We start from the raw sequence: 22,692 nt of genomic DNA on the forward strand, positions 1-22,692 counted from the left end.
TCCTATTATTGGATAACTGAAGTGCTCATATTATTAATTGATAAATTATTGTGAGTCCAAATCTTCTGTCCCACTTTTCCTGTTCCACTCTATACTCCACCAATAAAAATATGCCACGTGTTCACCTAATTAATTAAATACTACTATTAATTAATAAATGTAGTATTAATAAGTCAATAATGATAGTATTTAATTAATTAGGTGAACACGTGGCATGTTTTTATTGGTGGAGTATAGAGTGGAGCAGGAAAAGTGAGACAGAAGATTTGGACTCAATTATTGTAACTTATACATCTAGAAATGAATAATTAAAAAAAAAGAAATTAAGGCAGACGCAAATTCCTAGTTAGTTCCTGACCCTGAGAAAATAAACGCGTGGAGACTACTTTTGGATTTTACGAAATCTAGAATTCAAGTAGAAAAAGTAGAGGATCATCACCTTCCATCAAATTTTTAAGCGGGGCAAACTATATAGGCCGAAGAACAAAAGTCTGGACACAATTATTGACTGATTTTCATCGCCTTACATCACATGGTAAGTGAAGCAAATTAGTGAAACTAGCCACGGACCCGTGCATTGCGCGTGATAATTATTTTTATGATAGTTTTATTAATTTTTTTTTATTACAATTTAAACTAATCTAATAATGAGTAATGTATTTCGTAATTATATTTTTATTTATTATAGGAACAATTACAAATGTAATATAGGAACAATCCAAAACACCAAAAAAAAAATGTAAACTTAAAAAAAATTAATAAAACTTAACAATGATTAATTGAACCAATATTATGATAAAATTTTGTTTTTGATAATCTATTAAGGTTATTTTCTTTGTAGAAATTATAATTTCGGCTGCCCAAAACATATTATTAAATAAACAATTATTAGCAAAATCTAAGAATTAAATTTCTATACATGCATTGTTATAAAATAATAATAATAAAAATCAAATTGCAAAAGTTAAAATTTGTCACCTATCCGATTATTTTCATTTGGCTTACCTTTGCTTTTCTTTAAATAAATGGCATTATAAAGTACTTCTAATACAACTATTAAGAGTACTTTGTCCACCATAAAGGATTAGAAAATAAACAAAATTAGTAAAGTCTCATAGTTTAACATCTAAATTGAGCACTATAAAAAATCATGCTACGTAACAGAATAAATATTAAATTATCCAAATCATGCTATGTAATAGAATAATATTATATTTTTATATGCTATATTTAATTCTTTAGAACGCAATAGGATAACAATAGAGTTTTAAAGAATATAAAAAATTATCAACCTAAAGTAGAGATGCAAGAAAAATAAAAAATAAAAAATCCACCAAAAAATTTATAGAGAAAGAGAGAGAGAGAGAGAGAGAGAGAGAGAGAGGGAACCTTTTTTTTTTGTGAGGGAAAACTATGTATAGAATAGAAGAGATAGTGACAAATTTAGAGTAAGAGGGTGTGAATAAGAAGAGACAAAAATAAAGGAAGATGAAGGGAAAGAGGAAGAATGATATTAATGTAAAGGGTAGTGGGGAGATGAAAAGGTAAGGGAGGGAGAAAGATTGAAGAAGTAGTAGGGAGATGAAATGGTAAGGGATAGAGAAAGGTTGGAGAAGTGTAAATATAAATAAAAAAAAAATGTTAAAAACAATTATAAGAAAATTGAAAAAAAAAAAAAAAAAAAAAAAAACCTAAAGCTTGAAAGGCTTTAACGTTTTTTTTTTTTTTTTTTTTTTCTTCCTTTAAGTTGAAAAGGCTCACACAAAACCCTAAAACTATATTGAATTTATTTTACGGTAATAGTGGAAGTAAATAAATAAGTAGTGGGCTTGATTTATTATATGGTGATAGTGGAAGTAAATAAATAAGTAGTGGGCTACATTTATAGGGTTGAAAATTGTAAAAACTATTTTAAAATTGTAGGACAAATTATATTTTAAAAAAGAAAAGAAAATAAAAAAAAAGAATGATATGGCAACTGATATGGCGCAACGTGAGAGCAGCAGCATTAAACGCTACGCTTCAGCTTTTAGTAATATATAGATTATATAGGGCAAAGAACCAAATTCAAGACACATTTATTGATTGATTTTTAAACAGAGAAATGACATGGCTCAATTATCAATTCCCTATTTATAGTCTATTTTGTTTGTTTGTTTTTTTTTTTTTTTTTTTTTTTTTTTTAAAAAACAATTCGTTTTGGAATCATAAAAATTATTTATCCAGCAGTAGATAGAAGGAAGCCTTAAGAGTCACAATTGTACATTTTCGTGCCTGGTTTACATATAAAAAACAAGCGAACCATTTGCTCCAAAAAAGAAAAAGAAAACTACAACCTCTTTCTCTTTAACATTCTATATAAACCCAACTGCCTTGCTTCACAGAATCATCCACCATAAAAAGAAAAAGAAAAACCTATTACATAAATAAACTAAAAAATTGATCTCTACGTACGAGATTGAGTACTAGCTAGCTAGAATGGCTGCAGTGGTAGAAACGTGGATAGGGGGATTTTTTTTTTTTTTTTTTCTAAGAACAAAAGAAGGAACTCATGTGTACTCTTACGGCCCAATGTACAATTGGGTAAGTCCAAGGGTACCACCAGCTTGAAAGCGGAGTTCAGAGACCCCTGAAAAGCCTTAAGAGAAGGTTAAAGATTAAGACTTAAGACCTGGAAGCCACTCTTTTCAAAAGCCAAAGAAGTTGAAGAAGAAAAGGAAGCTGTTACCAAGGGGAGCAGAATGGTTCAGAGAAAAAAAAAATAAAAATAATGCTAAAATGTCAGAAACCACGGTCTGTTTGCTTATGGACCTGTTTGTACCCTGGTGAAGCTGATAATTAAGTGTGGCATATCAATGAGAGCTGATAGCAAAGGAAGAGAAGAAACAAGATTTGGAATTAAATATTAATCCACAAGCTTTTTATTTCGTGAATTTTGAATGATCTTGTTTTGGTTTGTTTGTACTAATGGTGTAGATTTTGTTCATAAGTTTCTGCTTTGGCCGTGTAGAATGTATTACTTTTTATGAAATCATCGATTTTATGGTACCCGAGAATTTGTTTCAATTTTTAAGATGTGTTCAAACCATTTTATCATTATTATTGAGAAAAAAGATGAGAGAGACTTGGTTGAAATGGTTTGATCATGTGCAAGTGTGCAAAAGAGAACAATCAATGCAATAGTGAGGAATCGTGAGTTGCTTTAAGTCAAGGGGACCAAAATACATAAAAGAAGATGTAAATTAACAATAGTAGAAGTAATAACAAATGATACATCATTTATTAGAATCCATTTGGTAGGGGTATGTAAAAGTAGAAAGATAGAAAATGGTGGAGATGGAAAAGTGAGGAGGTAGAAAATATTTTAATTTTCCCTTATGTGTGTTTGGTTGGAGGTGGAAAAGTGAATGAGTAGAAAACTCTTTTGTTTGGTTGAGAAAAAAAAATGAAAAAATCGAAAATGATTTTTGTATGAATTTACTCTCATACTCTTATTGCATAATTTTTTTTAATAGTTTATAAGAAAAAAAAAATACACTAAAAAAACTTATGGACGTTTAGCTCGAAAATGGAAAAAAGAAACTAGGAGAGGGGCAAATGGGTAATTCCCCATATTAAGCCCACTTCAATATATATATAAAAGCAGAGATCATATGTCAGAGTGCAAGAGATCCTGCCAAGTGGCACTTTAATTTTGCATTGTGTATTTTTTTTTTTTTACCTCTTTCATTAAGTGTTTTTACTATTATGCAAAAGTTCATATTAACTTATTTTCCTATTAGCTTATTAATGTCCCATTAATTTACTAAACTTACACCATACCTTTCTCTATTCTTCATGCCTTTTAGCACACCCACCATTTTAGTATTTTAAAAAAAGCAAAAAAATAATAATTAAGGACTAATAATAATAACTAACTAGATAAGGCCTTCAAGAAAGATAGAGAGACACAAAAATGTTGTGGATTGTTATATAAAACGCATTGTTTCACTATATATTACAAAAAAAAAAAAAAAAAAAAAAAAAAACCCTAAGACTGACAAAACATTTGAAAGAGAGAGAAAGAGGAATCTAAGGGGTCACTACCTTTGTTATATAGGCCACCCATTACCATCATGACACCAAAACCCCTACGGGTTTTTTTTTTTTTTTTTCCTTTTTCTTTTTAAAATTAGTGGCTTAAATATGATTTAGGTTTACAAATATAAACATTAACATGAGCATGAACATGAAGGTAGATTTCTATTCATTTTCTTGAAGAAAAAATATACTTACAAAAAATTCTAAACTTTATTAAGTAAAGAAGAATCAAGTTATAGATAGCAAAATCAACAAACCAAAAATTTTAGGAGACTAGGAGGAGCCATTACTCATTTGAGACAACCCAAAATACTTAAGGACTAAAAAAAAAAACCATCCATTCCACACATCCATTGCAACTACTTTAGCTCAAGGAAAACAATATATATATATATATATCTTTTTTTTTATTTAGAAATAATTACAGTATCTATGCTAACCCCGCAACTTGAACATTTTCTCCTTGACTCCCACAATTTGAACATTTTCTCCCTTAAACCCAAGACACTTTGTGTATGGGGAGGTGCCAATTCAATTACATGGCCCTCGACATATATATATCTCATTCAATAAATATAGAACTTCCTTTAAAAAAAATTAATATGTTTATCATAATTAAGGGAAATCCTAATGGGTACTTCACTTGAGCATATGTGAAAAAGGCATATACATACCACAAATGGCAAAGGAGAAAGAAAAAGTTGCTAATCCCTTTTAATATGGTTAATTGCTTTGCCTCAATTAGTCACCCAAACAACATACCGCTTATTCATTCCACAACCACAAATGACAATGCAGCATTGGCCATCGGTAATTGCTAATCTGAAAGTATAGATTTCTTTAATAGCTCTACCTTCATTTCTTTTGGCTAATATGTCTTTACCAAATCAAAATCAAACCACAAAAATCATATAAAATCACCAAATTAGAGTTTAAAATTATAATTAAATTTTTAAAAGAAATGTAGGCACAATTGCACAAAAATTCCATGTAACTAAGTCACACTTAGGAATATTGGACCCTTTTTCCTTTGTATAAATAGGGGGTCCCAATGGGATAAGGGGGCTAACAATTTTCTCTCCAAAACATTTATTGTAGGAACATAAAAGTTTTCCATCGTAGACTTTTCACGTTTAAAGAACATGACTTACCAACTAATCAACCTATAGTTTTTAGTACCTACAGCAATTTCACAACATCAAGAACAAGCTCCAGTGTATACAGTGTCAAATTCCATAGTCTCCTATTACATCAAATGAGTGTTTAATTTTTCTCGCAAAGTATTGAATAGTAAAGCTTCTGGGCCATAGTCTCAACTACAACTCTCAATCATGTTGGACTTGGATGACACCTTTCCATAATGTATCATAATGAGATGCAGAAAAAATTTGGAATGTACACAACGTTTAGTATGGATGGGAAGAAATTTCATCCTATTCCAATTGGTTAGGTCAATAAGGGACCTATTCCAATTTAATGATCTTGGAATTTTGTATACAAGTAATAATCAAGGAAACTTCCACCTAAAAGTCGGACTTTTGGCAAGAGAGAAAATTGATGTCTAGACAAATCAAGGCAACCAAAATGGACCATATTCTTAATTTCTTATCTTGATTTGTTCCATGTACAAGATTTACAATCAATGCTTGGTGTATAAAAGTTGAACATCTTATCTAAAGTTCATCCTTTGAAAGTTTGAGAAAAAATTCATTTAAACCAACACAATATATAAATTATAAAGGAATCAAAGAAAAATTGTTAAAAATAATGAAAATTTAATTTGTGCTTAAATTCTTATAAGGATGAACACAATAACAATATCCTTTTTTATTAATTTATTTAAATAAATATTTAAAAAAAAATCTATGCTTAAATTCTTATAAGGATGAACACAATAGCAATATCCTTTAAAAAAAAAAAGATAAAAAAAATCTATGCCTATTTTGTACGTATGATAAAGTCCTATCATAAAGTTTTTTTAGACTCATGCTGATTAGTGATTAGGAGTTATAGAGGAATAATCATCAATATATATATATATATATATATAAAGCAGAGATCTCATGTGAGAGTGCATGAGGTCTTGCCAAGTAACGCTCTAATTTTGCATTTAGCATTTTTTTTTTTACCTCTTTCATTAAGTTTTTTTTTATTGTTACCCAAAAGTTCATATTAACTTATTTTACTGTTAGCTTATTAATGTCTCATTAATTTACTAAACTTACACCACACGTTTCTCTATTCTTCATGTCTTTTAGCACACCCACCATTTAAGTATTTTTAAAAAAGCAAAAAAAATAATAATAATAATTAAAGACTAATAGTAATAACTAACCAGATAAGGCCATGAAGAAAGATAGAGAGACACAAAAATGTTGTGGATTTTTGTATAAAACGCACTGTTTCACTATATATTACCAAAATAAAAAACCTGAAACTGACAAAACATTTGAAAGAGAGAGAAATAGGAATCTAAGGGGTCACCGCCTTTGTTATACAGGCCACCCACTACCATTAAGACACAGAAACCCTTATGGGTTTTTTTTTTTTTTTCTTCCTTTTTCTTCTTAAAATTAGGGGTGGGTAATTTGGTTGGATAGTTTTTGTTTTGGGTATATAAGTAGAGATAATATTTAGTGCACAATATAAAACCATATTCTACCATGGTTCAATTTTAAATCATCTATAAGATACATACATACACATTTGTCCAAACCATGTCATAATGTCGCACTATCGATAAGTGGAATATGATCAGAGAGTTGGACAAACTTTCATTTCATGGGATGAAATATGTGAACACAACACAAATTAGTTGATTTTCATGGTCCCGTTACTCTTTTGCATTTATTTTTGGTTTCATGATTAAAAAAAAAAATCTTACCTTAAGAAGGGTACAAATATGCAATGAAGCTACTAAACTAATTTTTAATACCTTAAAATGTATATGTTTCTTCACTCTAATTTAGTTTACTTTTTTTTTATAATATATATACACAATATTATCCAAAACCATTTTACATAAAATATTACAAAATTATCCGTGCATCGCACGGGCAACTTACTAGTTCTCTCTAATTTGGGGAGAAAACTCCATCTTCACAAGAAGTGGGCCTGGGGAGAAAACAATTCTCTCTTCTATTTTCCACCCTTCTAACCAAATACACACACTCACCATTTTTCTTCTCTCTCCCATTTTCCGTTCCTCTTATTTTCCCTCTCTTAAAAAAGTAGCCAAGAATATATTAAGATAGAATTGAATGATAGAAAATAATGCATGTGGCCAATTGAATATCCCACAGATACCAATGACCAAGCAAAAATATCAAAGAATCAACTTTAAAGAGTAAAGACGCATAAAAACAAATACTCTTTTTTTTGTTGTTGTTAAATCTGCGAAGTCCTAAAAAATATAACTTTCGTACTTCAAAAATATCTAAACAGACTCTTATTCTGTTCTATACATGTTTCGTGTGTGTATGTACAAACTTTTGTGAAACAATGCTAGTAGAATAAGGACTAACAAGTAATTTTCGAGCAAAAAATCATGCAGAGGAGCTTGCCTCAATGTCAGTAGAAGACAACTCGTTATTCAAGTAGGGCTCTTCTGCATCCTGCTGCCACATGATAATCTCCCTTGCATACCTAAGAGCTTCATCCACCGTGTCATTTTCCAACCCCGTTACTAGCGAAACAAACAACTTCTTATCTGTAAGAGAATCGAAAAGTGTCTTGAACTTCATTCCAATATAGTGGAAAGCACGTTGAGCCAACGAGGGATTAGTGCTGTTGTGACGATTCTGGCTGACAATAGGCTTAAAGTCATGAAACCATTCACATTGTGAGAGAGGGACCTGTTCAATTTTTTCCTCAAGCAGGTCAAACTTGTTGAGAATCAACAGGAAGTTCTTGTTCTCAAATGTTGGATGAGTGACCATGCTTTCAAAGAGATCCTTGCTTGCCAACATTTTGTTGGTTAGAACTCCATTACAGTCGGCAGAATATTCATCATAGTCAGTCATGGAAACACAAAAAAGGACAATATCAGTGTCTTCAAACATGTCCAACCACTTGCAGTGTTTTCCTAGGCTTCTTGGATGCACTCTAATTAGTTGGTACCTGGAAATGCACTCTAATTACTCAACACATTTAGGAATAGGCAAAACATGGCACTTTGTAAGAAAATAAAGCACTGTGTATCCCACTCTCTATGCAACCCAAACATACATCATTTAGTGGGAAAATTAATTGTTATCTGATTTCCAAGAATTTCCTCTGAGTTTCTGGCTAACAAAAAATAAAAATGAACTAATACAAAAGAAACTAAAATTGAAAGAGATTTTCCTTACGACATTTGACCACCAATGAAGCTTAAGTATTTGAGATGAAATCTAGTGCTTTTTATTTCAATAACTATGAGAATGAATGGGCAAGGATAAGCTGATATGAAGATCATGATATGGAAGGCCAAAGTTGCGGTTCCTTGAGTTTAACCTTGAGTTATGGATCAAGTAGCATCCTTACAAGAAAAAACAGAATTTTCATTGTTATGGATTCCTCTGCATTGGCAGAACAAATCACAAGGATTTGTCCCTGTCTAGGTACAGCTCTTTCAAATATACCCATTTTCAAAAGGCTGAAAAGCAAACCGTACCAACCAGGCACAAAAAAATATATCTTTCAATACTTAAGAAGTTTCAACATTGACCATGTCTTAGATTCTATTGTTGATGACTAGTTCTTGGTTGAATCTGACTAAAACTGCATCGCCCACATTTTTAACAGAAATATGGTTAAAACAGTCTTGAAGAAATTTTTACCAAGTTGATCAATCTTGATAAGGATCAAGGCATTTTTGTTCCCGAAATAATCAATGAAAAAAAGGGAGAACTGACCTCAGTGAACTATCATGCTGATAAAAAGGATCCAGTGAATCATCTTGTGCTGACTTGGGAAATGAAAATTCCATGCAAGTAAGGCTATTGGATGAGGTAATCCCGTCAGCATACAAGATGTCCATGTCAGAGGGTTCATAATCTGTCCTAGAAATCTCAACAGCCTGCGTTTGGAAAACATGTTTAGAAAAAGAATAATTAAAAAAGATTTTCTTAGTAATCATAGCTGATGCACTTGCCATTTTCCCATCAAAATGCACACAATCTAAAGTGCATAGTCACTACTAAAATGACAACTACAACACCATTAATTTTATAAATCTAAGCTTCTGAAACTAACAAGAGTTTCTTGCATTGATTGGATTAACATAACCTGGACTTCTAATTATAAATATGACTGGATAAATTCAGTCAAACTGGGTGCCTTGTTCAAGTTTTTATTTTTTGATAAGTAACGAAAATTTGTATTAGAAATAAAACAAACCTAGTACACCGGTGGTGTACAAAGAGTGAAATACAATCAATGCTTTCAAGTTTTTAACAAAAAATCAGAACTAATGTTTTCAAGCTCAGCTTATGAAGTATCCCCTCTATTTTTCATTTCAAACCAACAAGAAAACCCAAACACCACACCACTCCCTCTCCCCTTTCCCCAAAAATTCTGCTAGAATTGCAGAACTTATGGAGTACAATACAATCGAAACACATGATTCATACCCAACAATAGGAACAAGGAATAAAAGAAAACATTAACGACCATTGAAACAATCAAGAATGGCTGGCAAGAATTAGCGCACTGCAAGATTACTGATGCAGCTGCTCCACCTAAAAGCTGAAGGATGATGCCCTTTTAAAAGTAACAACAGAATTTATACTGTTATTCTACTTATCACTCTGAAACAAACTATAATTGTGAAGATTGGTCATCAAGAGCTCATCATAGGGGATTTAAATAATTAAAAAAGAAGACAAAAAGAAAACACTTATTGGGGGTTTTATGTCTGAGAGAGAGAGAGAGAACACTGAGAATAATCTCACCCGATCTAGGAAATAAGTAGCTACTCTGGGTAGCATTTGTAATTCATTCCTCCGGTTGTATGTTGCTTGAATGGCTGTGTCCTTCCACATCTCCTCAATAAATGGTGTATATTCACCAGTAGATACAGCTTCCAAATTATCTGACAGCAAAACTTGGAGGAGCCAATCTGAGAAAGCTCTCACTCTTTCCCCAACGGAATAGATTGTTGTATTGTCAATCTGAATTGTATCACCTGTTGTGAATATAAAAATTTAGGCTATAATCTAGATAAGCTAATTTCTGACGTTAATATGTTCACCTAAAGGTAAATCTTAATGGTAATATAATAATGTAATTTGATCAACAAAAGGTACACCATAACTTCACATGACAAGAAAGCAAAGGATTTCAAACCAAGAGGAAGCCTCAAAAGTACTTGTAAAGAGCATGGCACTAATCTGCCACAATAGAACTGGTCCTGAGCTGTTTAACTAACTAGCCATTTAGAGAGATTATTTTGGAAAACCTCTAGTGATCAGTATTATACACATAAAAATCACAACAAAGGCATTAGAAATTTGTCAGCTACATGCAGTCATTTGAGTCTACAATTTCAAATTTTAGCAGTAAAAGGTGCTCTAAACACAAATTTTGCATTTGACCTTTATTTCCCTTAAATTTTTCAGGACGTATTCAATTTCCCTCTGGTTATTAACTAGAGGGAAAGTACATATGCTACTAAGATACAAACTTCTCCATTGCTGGATCCTAGACTATCACTAAAGTGTTCAACTACTCCCCGATGGCCAAGAGAAATTAAATTAAATAGCTATCTCAAGATATTCTTGAGTCCATCCTTGACATGTACTCTATGTACTTTCTCAAGTTGGAAGAATGGGGAAAAAAAATGAGATTTATTCTTTTTGAATAATTAGAAAAGTCCAGTGATCAACCACTTGGCTTCTATAGTACAGGATGGTCAGATGTGGTTACGTTAAATTGGGGATTCAAAGAATCCAATTCATTTGCTATGCAAATATTTCTCACTAGTCAGGTTGTTAAATGGAGAAATTGTAAGAAAAACATTAGGGGAAAACAAATATCACAAATAAAAATACTAATTAATAATAAACAAGATGTTTCCTCTTTATAACTAGAAAAGCTCTGTGAGACAAACTCTAGAAGAACATGTGGAAGGACTTAAATGCTTTTATGGTCACTGTTAGAATGATGGTTATGTGCCCAAATTTACTTCAAACACTTAAAGCTTTTAGACAAGAGGTAATTCATCATTATATTAGAGTAGGTGATCATGGGTTCGAATCTTGTCTCCACTCTTCCTCCCATTCAAAAATTAAATACTCCCATGCATTGGACCCTGCCAAGGGGAAGATTGGGTCCATACACAAGGGGATTATTAAAATAATCATCAATTTGCTTCAGGCTCATCAACATGCCGGACCACAACCAGGCAGGAACCCTCCATTCTTCCTGAAACTTCACCTCAAAATGGATCTATTTTAAGTGATTAAATTCACCCTCTATAATAGTTTAAGCTTTTGGGATAAGTGATAATTTATCAGTCACAGTAGACAAAAATGAAACTCCAGCAGCAAAGTCACAAGATTCATAAAATAATTGTAGATATTGACTGTGTTGTAGAATTTATTAAAAAAAAAAAAAAAAAAAAGAATAGAATCTCATAGAAGAGACTATAGTAGAGACTCTGGAGACTAGAACATAATGGACAAAGTAATGATATAAATGTTTTCTGATCATCCCTGCCACCATCATCATCCAAAACCTGATTCGAACTGTTCAGTAACTAAATGCAAGGATCTTGTGGCACATTTTTAGAGAACTTTACAAAGATAAGAAAAAATTGTTCAAGTTGTGTGTGTGGCACACGAGCATTCAGTTATTGTTGCATACTATAAAATACTATCTATGCATATTGAAAAATGAAAACTAACTTTTATGCATTTTCAACATACCCTTAACATAATTCTTATATATCAATTGACAAAACAAAATTAGCATATAAGCTCTATAAAAAGGAAAATTAAGTAGAATCAACTTTCATCATACCTGAAGGTCCAGACTTATCGACAACACATCTTTTCTGCTTCTCAAGCAAACTTTCTTCTTCAAATCGTTCTCGTCCCTCAAAAAGAACACCAAGATATCCGAATAAATTTCTTTGGATTAAAAACTTGATAGCTTGGCGCTCATCTTCAGAGAAAGGAATACCATACAGAATCTTGGCCTAATATAATCAAAAACAGTGTTTCCAGTGTCACCAAAAATTAAAACACATTTAACAACACAAATGAATGTCAAGGTTTAACTGTATCAAAACCATGTTTTCAGTATCAGTGTTTGGAAGACCACTAGAGAAAATGTTAGTTTCATCATGTTTTCCCTCATTAGTTAATTGACTCTGATGGAAAATTATTCATAAAAAGAATATGAATAAAACATAATATAGCAGGAAATAAGGGAGAAAATAGAGTTACTTGAAATAAGTTTTAATACTAGTTTATTGTAACATATAATCCTCTGACAAAGAGAAATAAATTACTGCCACAATACACTAATCTAACCTTTGCCATCACATTTCACAAGGATTTCAACATAATTATAAAATTGGTTGAGTATTAAGGGTAAAGAACTAAGCTATGAGATGTTCATCAAAGTTTGATTAGTCATACATGAAAATTAATTATAGAACAAGATTAAGATGAAGTTAGCTCCCTCCATTAATATTTTACCTGTTTATATATCGTACTTGTGCCAGATTTGTCATAACCAACTAAAAGAAATTTATGAATAGATTTCTGGGCAAGGTTGTCTCGGATTTCTCCATTCACTTCTTTCCGAGAAGGATTTTCAGAACGAGGAGGAACTGGCAGAGACAAGACTGCACAAACCAGCTTTGTTCTAGTCTGTAAAGAGAGTATTTGCACAATTATTTAAGTGTAATAAGATGAACTGGGTAAAACAAGCATGCAAATGTGCATCAGTATGCAAACTTACCTTGTCCCATATTTTACCCTTTTCATTGTTCTGCCCCTCTTCCTGGTATGTCCCGTCTTTACTCACCCAAAAGTGAGGCTTTCCTTCACACGGCACCCCAGCCGACTGTAAACATTTATAAGAACAGCATTGATCTTACATGTTTAAAAAGCACAGTACAATCCAAAACAACCCGACTGAATTGAGCACACCAACCTTTAGCATCCAAAGCTCTTCTTTTGTTATCTCCCTGTTATTTATCAATACATTTGTGTTTCCGTTGCTAGCATTTCTCTTGACGTGGCCCCCAACATCCAGGTGGCAGGTAATAATCTGGGAAGGCTTTTGTCCTTCCTGTTCATTCAAACCACAACAACTATACCATTATGGCGGAATAGAAAAGACTATAATAATTAAAAGAAAAAGAAGATAATAAAATTGAACTAGCAGATTTTGGTGCTCACCTTTCCCCAGAAACCGGATACTTTATCATACCAATAGTGTCCTGGTCTCAGTTTTTTGGGTGGATATTCGCAGTTTTGTAATTTGAAGAGCTGATCTTGTCTAAGAGCCTCATCATTCACAAAAACAAGCTCTGGTGGCAGCTGATTCACTTCACATAGCATCTCAGAATTCATTATATTCTTAACTTCCAAATCAGTGAGCAGCCGCTTAAGCAACCTAGGACCCTTGCCCAACGTCCCTCGCCTCTTCTCATCAATCCTATAACCAATGCAAGTAACACATTTCCTTCCTTCTGGCATTGACCCCATTGCTCTCAGCACACAATCATAACAAAACTTAGATCCACAAACAATGCAAACCTCCTTCTCTGCGAACCGTTTTCTCTTATGGCATCGATAGCATACCCCTTTCTTTAATCTCTCAATCTTAGGCCTCATACTAACACTTCCTTCCTCAGACTCATCAATTCCTTCGTGAACTACTACCCCTTCACTCGATTCAGGTTCAAAAAAAGTCACCGATGGCTTTCTGACATGGTGGGGAGTTTCATCATTACCATCATCCTCTCTGCAAGAAAAAACCTCAGAGGAAGGCACCCGTGAGCTTAAACCAGATTCTGTTGATTCCCAACTCGTTGGATTCATATAATCTTGAAAACCTCCATCCTCCTTGTCACCATCAGGTACTTCCAATGTACCAGAACTTCCAATTCCATGTGATAACTTGGGTTTAGACTCATAAACATTCTCACAAGCTAATTTACCCGAGCTATCTATCCTATCTACTGACACCTTTGACGATTTCTGGTTTAAAGTTTTGGACTTTACAATTGGTTGGATAATTGGTAGTGAGAGATTATTCAACAAAGTGCCTGAAGAAACTGGAGATGCAATTGGGATTTGGCTAATGTTAACTGGTATTATTTGCGGGATAGCATAGGTGACAGGAGACCCATGGTACTCCATAGCAATAGAATACTCCGTATTGAAGATTTCTTCATCACCATTTTCAGGAATTGCAGGCACAGCTGCTGGCCACAACTTTTTCAGCAGTCCAGCCATTGTTGTTTAATTGATCCTATTCTAGATACAAATTAAACAAAACAGCTAGTTCCAATTCCACAAACCTCAAAGCATATGAACTAATATGGAAAACCCATGAAGCATATAATCAATTTAATCAAAAAAAAAAAAAAAAAAAAAAAAAAACCAATGAATCAAAATCAAAACTTGATTATTTCAATGACCCAGAAAGCAAAGCCTGTAACTTTATAAACTTATGAAGCAAAACCATCAAAATTGATCCCAAGTCTATGCTGTACTTTTCCTCAGATCAAAATTGAGTAGCCAAAACACACACACACACACACTCTCTCTAATACACAGAGACAGTGGGTAAGAATTTGAAATCTTCCCTGGAAGAAAATGGAAATGACTAAGTAAACGAAGAAGACAACTTAGACAAGAGGGAAGACTGAGTACTGAAACTTTTGGGTGGCAACTGTACATTATTTTTATTTTTCTTTTCTTTTTTTTCTACATCAAACGCGTTGAAGTGTTCAGCAAATTCTAGGAATTGATGGGAGACCCATGAGAGTAAAGAAAAAACCAGCAGAGAAAAATTCATAAGACCCGGGAGTTAATGTTTTGGTCTAGGCTCATATTCTCTACAATCTAGTAGAGTACAATGTACAATTTAGGAACAACTAGAGCTTCTTTGAGTTGTACAATGGAAGAGTACGAGGTCTTTATGATATGTCAAAAGGGTAATATTGTCCAAAAGGTACATCCAAAAAAGAAAGTTGTACTTTTTTGGTATACCGTATACCAAGAGTATTCAGTACGGTCCACGTTAGGTTAGTTGGTAGTTGGACTTGGCGCGTTGACTTTGATTTCTTTTTTTCTTTTTCTATTTTATTGTTTTTAATTTTTTTTGGTGAATTGGTTTATTTTGGCACTTGAATCATTTAACACATGTTGTGATTTACATTTACTAGAGTGAATCCGATTCAAGTTATTTTAGGATTACAATCAAATTTCACATTTATTTATATAATTACCTTATTATATGACAATTGCCTCTCAATTTTACATGAATCATTGTGGCTGCTACATGAATAATTTTGAAAATACGTGTGAACTCAGTTGTTGTAATTATAGAATTTTTCAACTGATTGAGAACTGAGAAGCTGCTGTGAATCTTCAGCCCACGTGGACCGTGTTGCACAAGAAATCAATGGGCTTTGGCGTAGTGGATATTTCAAACTATCATAATGTCCAGTTGGTCCACCACGATTGACTCTACCATTTTTCTATCCCTGGACCATGCTCCATGCATAGGCACTCCTGTCCAATGCAATTAAATTGCTCATATGAGTTGTTTGTATCCTAAACCTTAGGTTCATTTCTTAGGTATGAACCTTACATTTTCCAATTGAATTGAGAGTCACAATGATTGTAGATATTGTTTGTATCCCATCAGTTATGGTTAGATGTATTATTTTCCAATTGAATTGAGAGTCACAATGATTGTAGATATTGTTTGTATCTCATCAGTTATGGTTAGATGTATTTCCTATTTCGTTGGACCTAGTATTGCAGGCTTGTTACTAAGTGGGCATTAAGATAGTTGTATTTATGTGTGAATTAGTAGACTCATGTTTGGTCCATGGGTTTAATAGGCCAACCCTGCTTTGCATGGATAGGTAACAATCACAAAAAATTTATCATTGATATTACTTTCTTCACGTTTCTCCTACTTTGTAATGAAAGTCCATTATTTTTCTTTTTGAAAAATATATATTATTCTTCTTAAAACAATTAATAGTAAGTGATTTATTAATGCAAATACATGAGTGGATTCAATCGGAGCACCTATGGTATAATATTTAAAAAATGGTATCCAATAAACATTATAGTACCTTCTATAGACAAAGATCTTCTCCATTTTAAATGGATGACTATTACAATTAAAATTGCTTTAGAAATATGATACTCTCCATACAAATAATTTCAAATAAAAGACACACAGGGGAGTCAGATTTGAGACTTTATGGATTGAACAAATCATTACATCTATTTGATCATATATAGAACGCATTAACATTATTTTGTTCGTTGGATTAGTGCCTAAACTCAACATAATCCATGCTTGACCATGCCATTATCATCCTTTATTTGTAGATTACAATTATTTTATTCTGTTTGTATTCAAGTGAACTTGGCTGTTCATCATCTGATCCATTGGGCATTTTCTTTAGTCAATTATCATCATTTTCCTTCTTGTTTCTTTGTGTTAAAAAAGTATATTTATTGTCTGCTCAAAAAAAAAAAAAAAAAAAAAAAAATTTGAGGAAAAAGATTGTCTAGCCCTGGCCCATGCCGAGGCACTCCTGTCCAATGTAGTTCTTTTCAAGTTTTTAATTGCTCACATGACCCATTTGGGTCCTAAAGCTTAGGTACATTTTGTTAGGTATTGAATTTTAGATTTTCCAATTGAATTGAGAATCCCAATGATTGTACCATTGTTAGGGCTACAAATTTTTAGGCTTAATTTCATTAGCTCACTCACTAAAAAATACCCACACAAGCCCATAAACTATTTTGAGCCCACATAAATATTTTCCACATATTACCCAAATATTCTCCATATTATTACCCAACTTGGGCTCTCACAAATATTTCTCATATAAGCTCCATAAATTATCTTGGGCCCTCTCACAAATATTATCCATTATATCCCACATATTATCCAACTTGAGTTTTCACAAAAATACTTATCACATTACTACCAAAATTGGGCCACAAAATTATACTATCTCCATAAAAAGGCCCAAACTCATTTACCTTGCGGGCAAAACCCAAAAAAGCCCAACAAAACCCTCTAAAAGTCCGTTGCTACACAACACCTCTAAAACCCGTTGCTACACAGCAATATTTTTTACAAAATCTCAAAAAACCCAAATATTATTTTGGCACATATTTACAAAGCCCAAATATTATTTTAGCAACTATTTACAAAGCTCAAATACTATTTTGGCACATACTTATAAAGCCCAATACTATTTTGGCAACTACTTATAAAGCCCAATACTATTTTAGGCGACTGCTCATAAAAGCCCAATATTATTTTGGCACCTATTTGCAAAGCCCAAATGTTATTTTGGCAAAAACAATTACATTGTACTTAAAGCCCAAAACTACTCTTGGGCAAAAACATATTTTCATATACTGAAGTCCTTAACTCATGGGAAATATAAATTACTCATCCCTCAAAAATACTTCTTTTACAAAATATATAACTACAAAAGCCCATGTATATCTGTAGATACTCAATTTTGCACCCATAATTTAATCAAGGAGAATGACTTGAATGACCAATCCATGTACCCCAAAAATCATAATTGCATTACATGTATCAATTTGTTCTTGGATTACATGCATCATTTTGTCTTTGCATTACATACATTAATTCATTTATTGCATATCATAAAAATGATCTTGAGATTTTAACGGTCATAGTGGTATTTCTGGTTATCAAATCGGACTATCAGATCGAAAGATATCGCATGATCAAATTTGCACGATCAACATGCATTGTGTCTAGGTAGAATTGACCATACATGATTAATTTAAATTAATTCTGATTAGTTAAACAATTAAAATTAATTAAATAATTTTTGATTGGTTGATAATTAGTGTTTAAAATAGGGATGCATGCATGGGAATAAAAGGGAAGATTGGATAACAATAAAATTGTGAATAATCTGAACTTTCTCTAGATTTATTTTAGGGTATTTATCTAAAGATAATTGTCCTTAAATATCCTAAATTATCCAAAAAAGAGATGAAAAATCATAGGTGGAGGATGAAAACGCGCCTAGGTACATGGACCGACCAAAAAACCCTAGAAGAAGAGTCCAAACGGCACTCGAACATGAAAGTGCATTCGGAGCCATAGGGCTAATTCGGCACTTTTGGAGTGTCGAACAGCACTTTAAAAGGGCCGAATTTCCCTAATGTGGGCTTTGGCCCAACGGCCTTCGGGTGACGATTATGCATACCCTTTTCGATCTTTTCACAAAAGGATGCGTTTGGATTCAAACCCTAATCGTCCGTACCTATTTTTTAGAGTCTTTTGGCCTTTATAAATAGATACTGAACCTCATAATTCAGCACCTTTTTGTAAGCTCTGAAAGGCATACGTTTTTTACTCTCAAACCACCCATATTTTCTGATCCCCCCTCTGAGTGTTACTGCTTAAATTAGGGTTTTAGGTTTCAAAGAGAATTGCATAAATTTCTTTGAACCCTAAAACATCCTCTCAAGAATAAAGAGTGCTCATGCAAGAGGTTGTTTCCTTCACCCTTTTTCTTGTGATGTGATGATGCATGTTATATCTCTTTCTTTTTCAAATATCCATAACATGAATTGTAAATTGTTGTTTTGTTAAAGCGTGATTGTTTTTTATGTGATTGTTATAATCTTTTTCTTGAATGTCAATAAATCTGCATGTAAACAATTATCTTTTTTAAAACAAAACAGATCTGCATCTTTATAAGATGTAGATTTGAATTTTTCTCAATATAAAAATTTAATAAAAAAAAAAAGTAGAAAAGAGATCTGCATCTTTATAAGATGTAGATCCGGATTTTTCTCAATATAAAAAACAGATCTGCATCTTTATAAGATGTAAATCTAAGTTTTTCTCAATATAAAAACAGGTCTACATCTTTCTTAAATGTAGATCTGAGTTTTCTCAAACAAAAAGAGATTTGCATATTTATGAGCTGCAGATCTAAATTTTTCTCAAATCAAAACCGATTTGCATCTTTCTTAAGATGCAATTCTGATTTTCTTAATACATGCAAATTGTTGAAATAAAGAAAGAGATTGTGTATTATTGTGTTTGCATTTATTTTAATTCATGATTGCATAAATTTGGACTATGAGTGAAACACTCTTCCTAAAACAAAATTTTTTCATTCTTTGTAAAACATGTAACAAAAAAAAATCTGAATTTTTGCCATAAAAAATCACTTTTTTAAATATAACAAACAGATCTGAATTTTTGTCATCAAAAATCACTTTTTTTTTTTAATACTACAAAAACAGATCTGATATTTTGACAAATCAAAATCATTTTTTTTTTATCATTAAAACATATCTGAATTTTTTTTTTTTTAAAGACCAAAAAAGAGACTTCATTCATAAATAAATTTGTGTGATTTAATTTTTCATTCACATGTTCAACATATCATTTATGACATGCATAAGAAAGTACATTGGTCACAAGAGTCTAGAAGACAAGACTATGTCTGGGCGGAATGGGTGCCTAACACCTTCCCATTCCGTAATCTAGCCTTTGGATTTAGGTTTTTGGTTTAGTAGATCTAGCATTGTCTTCATTTGTTTTTGGTAAAATGTAACTAGGACAACAACCCATGTAAATATTTGGTAGATTGTAACTAGGACCCAAAGCTATGTAACATTTTAATTTTCTTTCAGATATGTAATTTTATTCAATCAATAAATGGAACTATTCAATCATGTATTTTGCAATTAGTATTTTTTCTTTTTTTTGTATAAAGAAAAATAAGTGGCGACTCTATACCATTTACCCAAAAAGAGGGGTGCCCTAAAAGGTACCCGAATCTCTTTTTTGAGGGATGCTTTTCATCGAGATCTCTTATAGTGGCAACTCCACTAGAGATACTTCAAATCTCTCTTTTTTTGAGAAGCATTTTTCGAGGTCTCTCACAATATCTCCCATGGCAAAACTATTCATTTTGTAGGGATGACCAAGCCCAAAGAAGCTCAACTACAAGGCCCAGCTAAGCTAGCCCAGCTCACATGCAAATCTTAGCAGCTAAAGTTCACATGAGCTATCAAGTCAAAGTTTAGCACAACCTGACAGTTGGGACCCACTACCATCAGTTCCAACTTGTCAAATCAGATCAGAGGACACATGTCCAACAGGGGTTAAACCCTTCCTTGCCAAGTTGATTTTCATCATTTCTCATGTGACATAAAACTGAGATGACATGACATAAAACTGAGATGACATGACATAAAACTGGGAAGCTTCAGCCAGCTATCATCCCTTTCTTCTCTAACTCATTCGGTTAAAGACTAAAGGTAGCCATAACTAGACAATGAAAGCTCCTGGAATAACTTGAAAACAGCTCATTATCATGCCAAAAACGTGTACTTTCTGGTTCATGGACCAAGCACATGAACCCAAATGAGAAAACTTAGGGAAATGTGATTTGGAGGGCACCAAAGGGATCTCCAGTAGAGTTCCCAGTAAAGGCTCCAAGATTGACACCTGGCTTGGGGTTACACAATCTATCCTAAGGAGCTCTGATTCTAGTAGCAGCAAAACCAAGATCATTAACCTAATACATGCTTTAATCCCATCAACTGAAGACAATCAATATTTAATGCTAAGTCAGAACTCCAGCTGCCATTACCCAAAACAGCAAAGAACATTCTAAAGCTGAGCTTACCACTCTTGGCCAAATCCTAGGAACGATTCTCTAAGGATTTTCTGAAGATTGAGGATGATTTAGCAGAGATTATTTGCTAATTACCCCCTTAAACTCAATTATAAATGGAACTCTCCACTAATACTTCAAGGGAGACCCAAACAGACCAATATAGACCAATACACACCATTAGGGAAGCTCTCTCTCAAAAACTTCTCTATTATCTCCATCTCTAATCTTCTTTGAGCTCTTAGTGAGGTTCTGAGTCTCTGAGCTCTTAGTTTCAAACTTAGAAACTAAGTTCTTCATCCCCTAGCTCACAAATATCCCTCACACCTCTACTTATAAGCTCATGTCCATCCCCAACAACTTTACTAAACACACGCTCTCTCTCACTACCCACTACATATACTATATCCATGACCCTGGCATCATAATGATCTTGCCGCGCTAGCTGGAATCTCTCTCTCTCCCTTCATCTCACACTATGTTCCTCATTATTTGTTGTAATGGAGCCCATGATGTTTGTTTATTCATTTACCATTGAAGGTTATGATGTAATTGTTACTATAGAGTTTTTCCCTCATGTTATTGTATCAGAGGACTTTTCTCCAGAACTAGTGGATGATGATTCTGAAGATACAGATGCTTTCCTTAATTTATGAAACAACTAACGGCTGGAAGTTCATTCTGCTCTGTTTCATTTTACCGCTGGAATACTTTACTGCTGGAATATTTTATTGTTGGGCTATTTCTTTATTGCAGTATGCTTTTTATAGTGCTGATGTGTATGCTGTAGGAAGTGTTTTTAGGCCATCCCATAATTCTTGTCAGTCCCAACCTAGGCCCAAGGCATAAAATAAGGCGAATTCTTAGAATCTTCACCAATAGCCCATGGGCCGTGCTTCAAGCCCATTGTCAAGTTTCGATTTAGGCCCCCAACCTAACACAAATCTCATTTGTCGAAAGGAAAAATTTTCTGCCCTCGACAACCATTAGTTATGGTTAGATGTATTTTCTATTTCATTTGTTAGGCCTAATGTAGGCTTGTTACCAAGTGGGAGCATTAAGGTGGTTGGATTTATATGTGAATTGCTAAGGTAAAATCACACCTCGAGTCTATGAGTTTAATGGGCCAACCCTGCCCTACATGGGTGGGTAAAAATCACAAAAAATTAATTATTGATATTACTTTCCTCACATTTCTCCTATTTCGTAATGAAAGTCCATTATTTTCCATTATAAAAAAATTATTAATTAAAAAAAAAATTAACACAAAGTGATTTATTAATAAATGCAAACACATAATTAAATTCAATTGGGAAACCTATGGTATAATGTTTAAAAAATGGTAACTAATAAACATTAATAGTCTCTATAGAAAAAGATATTCTCTATTTTATAATGGATGACTATTACAGTTAAAATTGCTCGAGAAATATGATACTCTCTCTCCATACAAATAATTTCAAATAAAAGTCACATAGGATTATGGGGGAGTCAAATTTGAGATTTTATGGGTTTAAAAAATTATTACATCTATTTGATCATATATAGAACACATTAACATTATTTTGTTCGTTGGATTAGTGCCTAAACTAAACACAATCCATGCTTGACCATCAGGGCCGGCTCAACAACTTTGGGGGTTTTAGGCGAAAAATTTAAGTGGAGCCTTTTTTATATTTAAATATTAATCAAATAATATATATTGATTTTTTTAATTTAAAATC

At 32.8% G+C, this 22,692-nt stretch overlaps 1 protein-coding gene across 1 annotated transcript; it reads right to left on the bottom strand.

Moving 5' to 3' along the window:
• Positions 1-7,439: 7,439 nt before the first annotated feature.
• LOC126705862 (extra-large guanine nucleotide-binding protein 1-like) lies at positions 7,440-15,128 on the bottom strand. Its single transcript, XM_050405084.1, has 8 exons — positions 13,473-15,128; positions 13,225-13,362; positions 13,030-13,134; positions 12,765-12,938; positions 12,082-12,259; positions 10,014-10,246; positions 8,976-9,139; positions 7,440-8,199 (listed from the first exon to the last, which is right to left on the bottom strand). Exons 1-8 carry the CDS (start codon positions 14,532-14,534, stop codon positions 7,626-7,628), a joined length of 2,628 nt encoding a protein of 875 aa, XP_050261041.1. The 5' UTR covers positions 14,535-15,128; the 3' UTR covers positions 7,440-7,625.
• Between the last annotated feature and the right edge of the window lie 7,564 nt (positions 15,129-22,692).

The sequence above is a fragment of the Quercus robur genome, chromosome 11, assembly GCF_932294415.1.
Source record: "Quercus robur chromosome 11, dhQueRobu3.1, whole genome shotgun sequence".
Lineage (NCBI taxonomy): Eukaryota > Viridiplantae > Streptophyta > Magnoliopsida > Fagales > Fagaceae > Quercus > Quercus robur.